This window comes from Poeciliopsis prolifica, unplaced genomic scaffold (assembly GCF_027474105.1).
Source record: "Poeciliopsis prolifica strain line A6 unplaced genomic scaffold, Auburn_PproV2 SCAFFOLD038, whole genome shotgun sequence".
Taxonomy (NCBI): Eukaryota; Metazoa; Chordata; class Actinopteri; order Cyprinodontiformes; family Poeciliidae; genus Poeciliopsis; species Poeciliopsis prolifica.
The window spans coordinates 880,779-891,628 of record NW_026562413.1 but is presented as its reverse complement, the minus strand read 5'-3'; the positions used below and the strand labels follow the sequence as shown (position 1 = coordinate 891,628).

Below are 10,850 nucleotides of genomic sequence, written 5' to 3'. Positions count from 1 at the left end.
GTGGATTAGCTTTTTTAAAATCAATCCTGACCCAAATACTAAGGTAAAAAAAAGTCGCTTTCCATCAGAAAACTAAATTTTATTATGAGGTAATAAAAAAAACACATTATTTATTAGAGTGAAAAGAATACTGCTCAAAATATTGAAGATTTGGCCATGATTGCATTTTTTATGATTCCTGGTGGAAAGTTTTACCTTTTTTTTTTTTTTTAAAAAGAAAACTCCCGAATTCCCTCCACCCCACCCTCCTCTACTGTATTTGGTTGTTGGCTTGAAGTTCCCCTCATCTAATTGCATATGGAGTGGGATCACTTTACCATCCTGTGCTCCACTTTACACTGTTCCTGCCACCAGGCAACCTCAATGCAACAATCTCCATTTTAAAGCAGCGGGGTCAATTTCCACCCTGCTGCAGCATCTGGCTCTGCAATTTAATTGCTAATGCAGCTCCAGTTTCCCTGGATTTTCTGTGTCCAGTATTCCTGCTTCCTCCTAACTTTGCCTCTTCTTTCTCTTAATTTCCTGTCTTTTTTTTTTTTTTTTCCCCCTTCTTCTTACATTTGTGAAACGAAAGCTCCCGGTTGCGTGAGCCAGGACGGTGTGAAGTCCAACCAAAGGTTTCCCGACAGGAGAACAAAAGCAGGGGGGTGTTTGATCCACTTGTGAACTGTGTAGAGCGTTATTCAATTCCTGCTTAAGTATTAATAAAGGCTTTACACCCGGGGGGAGGTCGTGAGGTGTGAGTGCACGCTTGTGTATCTTCCATCCATGTATCTCCTGAGTGCAGGAGCTAATTTGTGGGCTGCTCATTTTCCCTGTAATGATATTGCAAGAGGAGGACAGTAAAGGCTTTGGTAGCAGATTACTGTCTTGTGTAGCATCGTTAACAAGGAGCAGCACAGAGTTCTGGTGCTACAAGCTTTTAACTATGACAGCTTTTGGGAGGTTTGGACTTTTGGCTCTTCGGCAAACAGAACCTAGATGACAACACTTCCAGGATGGTGAGTTACTGGCTTTGAAATGTTGCAGAGCTGATTGAGAAACTAAAATAAATGGCTTTTTTTTATAGGTTTTGTTTCCTTTTATTCAAATTCAAATGACTTTTCAAAACTTTTAAAGCTCCTTCATCTCGCATAACAAATGATAGCTGCATCAAGAAACCTATTATAGGGCCAAATTATTTTTTTTTTTAATAATGCTAGTTCCTTAGTTTTATTAGGAACTAGTTTGAATGTCATGTAAAATTATGTTCACATTTTTAAAGCTGCAATATTTGATTTATGAAAGTTTAAAAGCAACATTGTCTAATGTAAAGAGTTGAGATATAAAGAGAGAAAAACGAACAAAAATCTTGTATATTTATCCATTATACAATGTCTTGGAAATTATACTTAAGAGTTTTCTATCTATATTTTTTTTTTGTCATTTTAAACCCAAAATATCTCAGAGCTGTTAAAATCTGGGATGTTTTTTTGCTGCTGTGTTTGTTGTATAGAAAATGTTTTTTGCACAACTTTTAACTTCTCACTAAAAAATTATCTACTTTCAACTCTGAAACACAAATATATTATTAGGTAATTATGCGTAGATTGCCCTTGTTGAAAAATGTTTTTCAAAAGTGTTCACAACATTTCCAGATTTGGGTGTAAACCATAAACATGCCTTAATTTTAAGTTTATTTTATAAAAAAAATAATATTCCAACACAAAGCAGCAATTGGCGACGTGTTGATCCGTGTGTGAATGTTGCGCTGGTGTAAAGCACTATGACTATAATTGCATTGTATTGAAACATTTTCCTTTCTTTTTTGCATAAAAAAGTCATTTGGGTTTGGTTTCCCAGCCAAATGGTCAGCGAATAAGTAAACAGTGCCCACCTGTGTGACACTTCAAACCTGCCAAAACGTTTAATAAATGCTGGACACAGAGAGCAGTAATCAGAAAAGCAGCCAAACAGAAGAAATCTGTAAAGGGCTAAATAAAGCAGGTTGCTTTGGCAGAGCTGAGGAAAGAAAACACTGAGTGAGGAATACTTTCTACACAACAAACAGACAGAGTTAATGTAGCTTACAGCAGGAATAACTCTATCAATATCTTTATTGATTATGTCTCTGTAATTGTCCAAAAATGATGAGCCAATGTTTTAAAAAAAGAACAATAAAATCCTCAGATTTAATGCCTGACGTTTTATTTTTGTACTTTTCTCTCAGTGAAACAGAGATGAGGTGTATTTTCTAACAAATGATGGCTCTGTTTTCCCCACAGGACATAAAACTCGGCTGTGAAGATGATCTTCTCTTGTCTCTCTGCTTCAGTTTCATGGATTTATATCAGCAGATAGATGCAGTCGCAGTGATGAGATATTCACACAGTAATCTGATCTGTTTTAGACAAGCTCATTGATCACGTTCATCAGATCAGGGACTAAATTAGAAACTGAAAAAAAGAAATAATTCAACTGCTAAAATTTTCAGGGTAGCAATTTAGGATGACATAAAAAGACTTTCTGTGCTTTTATTGAGAAGAGTTTTATTCTTCTCTGTTTTTTAAAGTCTTCTCGATCATCTCAGCTGCTCTTAAACCCAGGCTTGAGGTGAGAGAGCTCATCTGACGAGAATCGTCGTCGCCCACATGGACCAGCCTCTGTACCAGGCACCACCCTTCGAGGTGGATGTGGACCTTGGGTTTGCGCTCTTCTTCCTCTTCCTGTTGTGTTTCTTCCTCCTGGTGACGGTGGTGCGCTGCGCCCAGACGGTGGTGGATCCATACGGCTCGATCTCCACCTCTACCTACCAGGAGGAGCAGATCACCTGAGGCAGTGAAGAAGTCACATTTCAACTCTGACGGGAAATTTGTGGGGAAAACTCTGCAGCATGCACGAACTGTACCAGCTGGAATATAAATACATTTTTTTTAGTTATACCCAACAATAATACACAGAGCACCAACTGAAGGACAGAGAGCCACAACTTAACTTAGAGAAGTTATAAAACATGAGATATCCGGTTGTATTTGTGATTTTATAGTCCAGGTTTTTATTAATGACTCATGAATGGGTTTGCATAGCCATTGCATCGAAGTTTCTGAAGATTATGGGAGTTGAACCCCTGAAAGATTAGTTTCCATGTGGCGTTTTCTGAGAAGGTTAAATAAAGTCTCTCATGTTTTGTTCACTTTTAAAGCCAACAGTTTCCGAAAGAGTCAGGATTAAATTATGCACTCGTAAGGCATAACATTAGAATTACTTTTGCTAAAACGTATTTTGGACTTGATTGCTGTGCTATTTAAAAAGGCCACAAATCACACAATGTTTTTTTTTATTAGACAAAAAATTACTTTTTGTCTAATACATCCATCCCTCTATCAGGAAACCAGTGCAACTAAATGTGGTCATGCCATATATCTTGCTAACGCAAGTTGACTATTGTTCTCTAGTTTCTTAGGATTTCAAATATCAAATTAAAATGGTAAATTCTCCAGTACAGTAAATTTTCTCAACTGTAGTTTTGTCTCAAGTTGCTAATTGGAAATATGACTTTTTCCATCTTCTCAATCATTTGGTCCTGATCGAGAATCAGAGCATTAAGAACATTTTAAATTGCGTTTTAATATACATATAAGTCCATTAAACTCAAATTTTGTCCAAACAAATTGGCTTTTATAATTAATCATCACTGTGTAAAATCCCTGAAATGTAACAGTGCACAGTTTCAGTTTATAAAGAAGGAATTTAAAGTTTTTTAGTCACATAATTCATCTGGAATGCCATTAAAGTTGAAATATTTGACTTGGCTGAAACAAGGTCTTGTTTCAAGATCGAATATATATAGTGGAGGTTGCTGCAATAAATTGATGTCTTGTGTATTGTTTTTAGTCAAATGTATATTTTTGCTTTCAGCTAAAGTTTATATTTTGTTCTTATGTCTGCATCTCTTGAAAACCAAAGTTTTAAGGGTCACATAGCTTTTATTTCTCATTTCTTAGCATAGGAGTGATCATAGATGATAAACTTTCTTTCAATGACATTGTGTCTGAACTAAAAATCTAAACTGAGTTTATTTTCCAGAAACAAGTCTTATCTCAATACGTTTCTTCATATGTGGCACTAATGGAGCTCCATACAGAACGACAGTTAAGAACAAAGTTCTGTTTTTGTCAGCCATGTTGAAGTCGCTTGTTTTATCACTGCGCTTGTTTTATGCTTTTGAAACTAAACAAATTTATGCCGCTGATTGAAAGTAAACACTAGATATGCTTTTCTACCAGCTGGTGGCGGTGTCGCACCGTTTGGTTCTTTATCACACCCATAACCTACCGAAACACAGAAGAAGAGCAACAACAACGGAGGTATCCAAAGTGGGGCTTTGTTAAATTCTCGTGTAAAATCCGCACAGCTGGTTGCTTTTCCTCAACCCCTTCATTTTTAAGGGTTACAGTCGACCGCGTTAGCTTCATTGCTAGCATCAACGGTTAAAAGTACCTGCAACGATCCCCCTTCCCCCCCAAAAAAAACCCTAAAAAACAGCCGTATTTGCTCGCGTGTGTGTTTTTAAAGACCTTTGTCTTTCGAGGTGGATTGCTTGAACACATGAAAGGTAAGTGCGCTGTTATGTCTCACCTATTGCGTGTTTGGTCACTTTGTAGTAGTTTTAAGTTGAAAGTAGGAACGCGTCGCTTTGCTTTACAAGCTAAAGCTAACAATGAAGCAACTCTTGAGCTGACGGTGAACATTTCACCAAATCCTCTGCGCGTTCCAATCAATGTGAGGCATTACCCAACTTATTGGTCGTTTTTGTTCGAATTAACCGACTCTAAACTTTACTATTTTGAGGTTTTAATCGTATTGTCCGGGTGATGTGTCCGGGTTTACTAAACAAGAACGTTGGTTGACAAAATATTGGAGAGACGTGGCTATTGTGAAAACAAAGCATATCCTCTATAACTTACTTCTAAGGGGCAGAACACAATAAAGGCCTGTTTTTGCCACTTAAATGTGCTATTTAGTGTTAAAATACACAGCACAGATGACATTGTTGGGATTTATACACAGATGAAGCCAAAACTGAGAACCCATGTGGTGTTTTTTTTAAAATAGGATTTCAGTGCAAAAGTAGCAACCAGATACAGCTAACCAGATGCATTTTATGAACTGACAGGCGTGGAAAATGAGTCATTTTACACAAATCTGTAAAATGATCTGATCTGGAGCATCCAGAGTTTTTAACACAGCAAAGGAGAGAAGACTTCAGCAGTGAGTTGCTTCCCATTATGTTTATAAAGCCATCAAACCAGATTAAAGTGTATTATTCTATACTTTAAAAAAAGGATGTTGACAAATGGAAAAACATTTGAGGCAGTCTTTATTGGAACAAAGAACCCAAGAAAACTACTCAAAGCCAGACTGCTCTCTTTGGACGACAGAATTGTTTTATAAAGGTTCACAGGGGAGAGATTCTCTTTAGGTTTGCAAAGTTGCTTATTTACTTTGAACCATCTGAAGCGATGTCCATAGGAGATTTTTTTTTTGTAATGCACAGACAAGCACGGTAGTGGAAGAGTGATGATGATTTTAGTCACTGAATCAAGATTAAAAGCTTAAAAACAAGTATCAAGTACGGTAAAGTTTTTAGCATTTCTACTGGTTCATCATTTATATTTGGTTTGGGTAAAACTTAGCTTAAATCAGTGCTTCTCAAATAGTGGGGCGGGCCCCCTTTGGGGGGCGCGGTGCGATACCTGGGGGGGCGCGTGTGATCCTGGGGAACAGGCTTTTTTTTGGCCGAACTAGTATAAAGTGTAATTGCGCACAGTAGGCGGCAGTGGCGCTCTCATTGTTACGTCTGTCACGTTTGCGACAGTGAAACATTTTACGACTTACAAGACAACAGGTTTGCCTTGGTTAGCAGTGTTAAGTCAACAAAAAGCTCAGACTGCGTTCTGTCTATGGCCTCCGTTATTCAACAACCCCCAACATGAAAAAGTTTTTAACAGGGATGAAAAGAAAAGCGGAGAGAGACAAAGATAATGAGACAACAGAAAGTCAACCGAAAGCTAAGAAGAGGAAATACGACGAAGCGTATTTAGCGCTTGGCTTCACTGTGACTACAGTTGGAGAAGAGGAAAGACCGCTGTGTTTGCTGTGTCTAAAAATGCACGCAGCGGACAGCATGAAGCCAAATAAATTAGCGCGTCACTTAAATACGTTACATCCCAATCACGCCGATAAGCCGCTAGAGTTTTTTCAGCGAAAACGTGCTGAATATTGCCAACAGTCATCCCGCTTTGTGAAGGCTACTTCAGTAAACCATCGAGCGCTGCTAGCATCATATAAGGTGGCGTACCAAATTACGCAGTGCAAAAAACCCCACACCATAGCAGAGGAGCTGATACTGCCTGCAGTAGACATGGATAGTCACGGTGGGGAGTGGGGGGCGCGAATAGTTTTCTTCTTGATATGGGGGGCGTAACGGAAAATAATTGAGAAGCACTGGCTTAAATCCTAACTTTTGTATTGTTTTACAGAATTTTTAGTATATATTGTGAGGTAAAAAAAAAATACAATCTTTAGATAAGATTAACCAGCTTTAGGACTGCTTAAGAAAATGCTTGTATTCATATTAATGAATCCAGAAAAGACCTTAAAGCTGATTATATCAAGATTTGTTGCTAACCCTGACCAATTACTATAACCAAAATCAAACCTAAACTTCCTGCATTTATTAAGCGCATGTCTAGAATGTAATGTCTAAAATCTGAGTTCATTCATGATAACTCTACGTGGGCGCACCAAAACTGAATCATTGAGCTGTTAGTTATTTTTGACCAGCACTGTTTATGTCTCTAAAGGTCGATCTCAGAGATATCTTGTGTGAGTTCAGAAAAATAAATATGGCTAAAAGAAAGCTTGAGAATAAGTTAAAAACATATTTTTTTGTCCATTATTATTACATCCTTTCCATTGTTTTATATGCTGTTTGCAGTAACAATGGAGGTGGATAAGCCCAAGACAAAAACAAAGAAGCTTTCAAGGTCGAGGAGGAGGAGGAGGAAACAAAATAAGAGAAAAACGGATCCTGACATAGAAAGAGGTAACCGCTGTTACTGCACGTTAGTATGCAAGTAGGACTTGGATTGAAAATGACCGAACTGAGAAAGTGTTTGTGATTTATACTGGTTGAAGTTTTTGATCTGAACTTGCTCTCTTGGTAGAAAATACGCCTGATTCTCCATGGGACTCTGTTCCCTCCACACACGAGACTCCCAGCAAGGCAACAAAGTTTGAAAATGGCTGCAACTCCCTCACTCTCATAAAAGACGCAGTTGTAGTTTTGACTAAACTGCCCGAATATAAAATTGGCGCGCTGAGACCCCCGACGCCTCCGCAGTTCTACAGCGAAGACGAATCCTTCAGCAGCTCGGATTCGGACACGCAGTGGGAATCAGAGGAGGACTCCAGCGATTCGGATTTCTGGGTCATAAACAGCAAACTCAAATACTCAAATTCCTCCAATTGTGACCTGATAAGGATGCCTACAACCAGCCACAACTGTAACGGTAAGATCAATAATAAAACTGCAAGGACGTTATGTCTCTCCCAAGTTAAAGTAAATACTGCAAAATGCAATATTTGGTAACTTGAATTTTCCCGGCCGTAATAAAAATTAACTCTCCTTAATCAGCAGGTATCTCCCTTTGTTCACGTGATAAGATCCGCCCCGACTTACCCGAAGAAGAAATTAATGTTGACATGATGGTTATCGCTCGTAGAAGGCCTATGAGGTGGCAGCGTGGTAAAATAGTCGAAATAATTACAAAAGGTAAGATGCAAAAGGTTTCTGATTGATACTCTGAGGGAAAACGTGCAATTTTAGACCTTCTTCATAAATATGGAAAAAATAAAAATACATAAATCTTACATTAAAGTAGCCTAATCTCACTGAAAAAAATTACAATATGGCATTCATTTATTTTTGAGTGCTGTGGAGTTATTCCTAATTATCTCTAAATAATGTAAATAATTTTTCTTATTTATCTACAAAATATACAAGTTTGTATGACTTGTGTGTGTGAATGTCTAAAGAATAGAATAGAATTCAACTTTATTGTCATTGCACTGTCACATGTACAAAGCTACGAAATGTAGCAAATAAACAATATCTGTACGGAAAAGTTTTTTTTATTATTATTATTATAGCGCAGATTAAATAATAATTAAAAAAACTCAAAAGTTGATTTTAAAAATACAATATAAAACTGTTGCTGTGAACTTCAACTTAGTATTTTTGACCCTTGTGGAAAAGAGGTTTGGACACCACTGGGTTAGGAGATGTGAAAAGGAGTCGGAGGAAGATAATCGTTCACTATGAGTTTGAGAAACATGAAGATGGCGCAACTTATCCGGTCAACACTCAAATAAAAAAATAATGTGGTCATTTTAGACAGATGGTTTCAGCCGTATGTGTGAAACACGAAAACTATGGGAACATCTCATAGTCTCACATTGAGACATGTGACCAAAACAGCACATGTGTTCAGCATTGTTGGAGGTGTTTTAAGGATCGTCCGTGCCAACGACCTTTACAGAGACTTGACTGCAGTTTATGGACAGGTTTTCATGTGACCCAGATGACCTCTGTGGTGATTTCCATTTCCATATCAGGATGACATTCCTGATTAAAATTTATAAACCTGATGCTGCAAGCGTAAGTGTCACATAAGCGGTTGTTCCCTTATCTTTGGGTCATGCCTTTGTTGGTAATTCTCTTTTGATCTAATGTGAAACCAACTAGAGTCGCATTCAATAAATTAGAATATACGTCTTGATGAGTTTCAGCCATCAGATTAAAAGTATTTATTGAAAGTAACAACCTTTAAGCAAGTATTAAACCTACCTTTCATTTAAAGTAGCTTTTTTTAATTGTCTGATGTAATATTTTAATTTTAAATGTCATGTTTTTATTGAGACGCAGTCGAGCAGAAAGATGTTGAAAGCGAGTTGATGAACTGATCAGTTTATTACTTTTCTCTCCCAACAGACGATGGGCGGTTGAAGTACAAAGTCAGCTTTGAAGACAAGGGGACGTGCCTCGTATCCGGACACCACATTGCTTTTGACAGCAGGCCCAAGGTGGAGCAGCTGTACATCGGCGCCCGAGTGGTGGTCCGCTGTCAAAATAATAAGTACCGGTTCCGACCCGGAGTACTGGCTGAGCTGCCCAGCAGGAAAAATCAATTCAGGTGTGTATTTGTAATAAGAGAAAAATACAAACGATATGTGCCTTCACCTTTAAAAATGTGACTGTAGTTTTTGTTTGTTTGACTCATTTGTTTTGATTTTTAGGTTTTTGATGTTCATGGACGACCATACACCAGTTTATGTTGGGCTTCCTTTGTTTCACATGGTGTGCAGACCTTGTAAGTTCACAGCAACAAATACTCAGGTTCTCTGGAGAAAACAAATGCTTCGTCACATTATCCAAAATATTCTCCGTTTTGTGTCTTTTATTATTTAGTGTAAGGTTCTTGTATTACTTGTATCATAAGATTTCTGTTTTTTTTTTCATTCATGAAGAATATATTGCATATTGCAACATTAGTATGCACAATATTAACATTGCATATGATGCAATAATTCCTTGCTAATACATCTCAATGTGTTAATCTTTGTAACACATTGAACCTGCTCTTCGATTGTACTATACGTTTACTTCCTCATGCACTTCAGACGAATCTGTTCATACAGTATCAGTTTTCAGTCTTTTGCTCTTTTCTCAACAGTGGAAGATGTTTTGGACGATGTTCCTGACGGAGCGCACAAATGTTTTATGAGACAGTACCTTAAGGACTGGCCGTACCCTCACTTAAACAAGTACAGAGCTGGACAGAGCTTTAATGTGGAGCTTAATGGAGTCATGCAAATGTGTGAGGTTATTGTAATCGACTGCAGCTTAATGCAAGTTGTTTTTCAGGTTAGTTTTTTTTCTTTTGCTTACCGTTTTTCACATGTTTTTAAACAGCTTTGCATGCAAGACTTTATCTGCGAAGGATTTATTTTTCAGTCTTTTCTTGGAATTTGTAAAGACAAGATTTCTAATTTTACCTCCTCTACCTTGCATTTAAACTTTTTTTCTGCTTTGAATGTACATATGGACTAAGTGTTCAGAAGCATCTGTGTGGTTTCTGTTTCCTAACCGATGAGGATCAGATTTTTTTTTAAATGGCATGTTCGCCTGTCTTTCCAATCTTGCAAAATGGCTTAGAAAAATGGACATCATGTCAGGAAGTGAAGTATTATTAAACTTTCTTAGAAACTCATATCAACTCAAAGTAAAATGTATTCAAAATAAAATGTCAGTATTTACTTTTTATACATCCTTACCTCAGCACTAGGTTTTTTTTTGTTTATAATAACACGAAGAAGTGCAAAACTATATTGGTATCTTACATCAGTTCCTTTGATTTTGTGTTCCTAACATTTTTTTAAATTATTTTTCAGGAAAATCAGCGAAGGGAGTGGATCTTTAGAGGCTCTGTGCGACTGGAGCACATTGCCAGACTGTGGGAAGAGAGGAACAAACTAGAGTCCAAGGATGACTCTGACTCTGATTAATTCATAGAAGCAGGTGTATGTAAAATAGATGTAGAAATGATAAATACAAATTCCTAAGAGGGATCCTTTTTGTTTTGTTTTTGTAACATTTCAGCCTAAATGAAATTTATGTTAAAAGACTGAAAAGAGACTACCCAAGCAAACCCTTCCCCTGTTCTTCATGATGACAACTGAATTTAATTTTTCCTGCTTCCTAATTCTGCAAATGTACTATATTAATTAAACTGAAATGCAAAACAGTC

General features: G+C 37.4%; 1 protein-coding gene across 4 annotated transcripts; it reads left to right on the top strand.

Annotated features, from left to right (window-relative positions):
• Positions 1–4,177: 4,177 nt before the first annotated feature.
• LOC129375147 (histone-lysine N-methyltransferase SETDB1-B-like) lies at positions 4,178–10,850 on the top strand. 4 transcript variants are annotated; one of them, XM_055054045.1, is made up of 8 exons: positions 4,178–4,346; positions 6,980–7,087; positions 7,209–7,553; positions 7,679–7,816; positions 9,035–9,236; positions 9,340–9,413; positions 9,777–9,967; positions 10,495–10,850. In XM_055054045.1, exons 2-8 carry the CDS (start codon positions 6,985–6,987, stop codon positions 10,606–10,608), a joined length of 1,167 nt encoding a protein of 388 aa, XP_054910020.1. In that variant the 5' UTR covers positions 4,178–4,346; positions 6,980–6,984; the 3' UTR covers positions 10,609–10,850. The 4 variants fall into 4 exon arrangements, with proteins under 4 accessions (XP_054910020.1, XP_054910017.1, XP_054910018.1 ...); XM_055054042.1 differs by having other exon boundaries at positions 4,179–4,594; XM_055054043.1 differs by having other exon boundaries at positions 4,183–4,594; positions 7,682–7,816.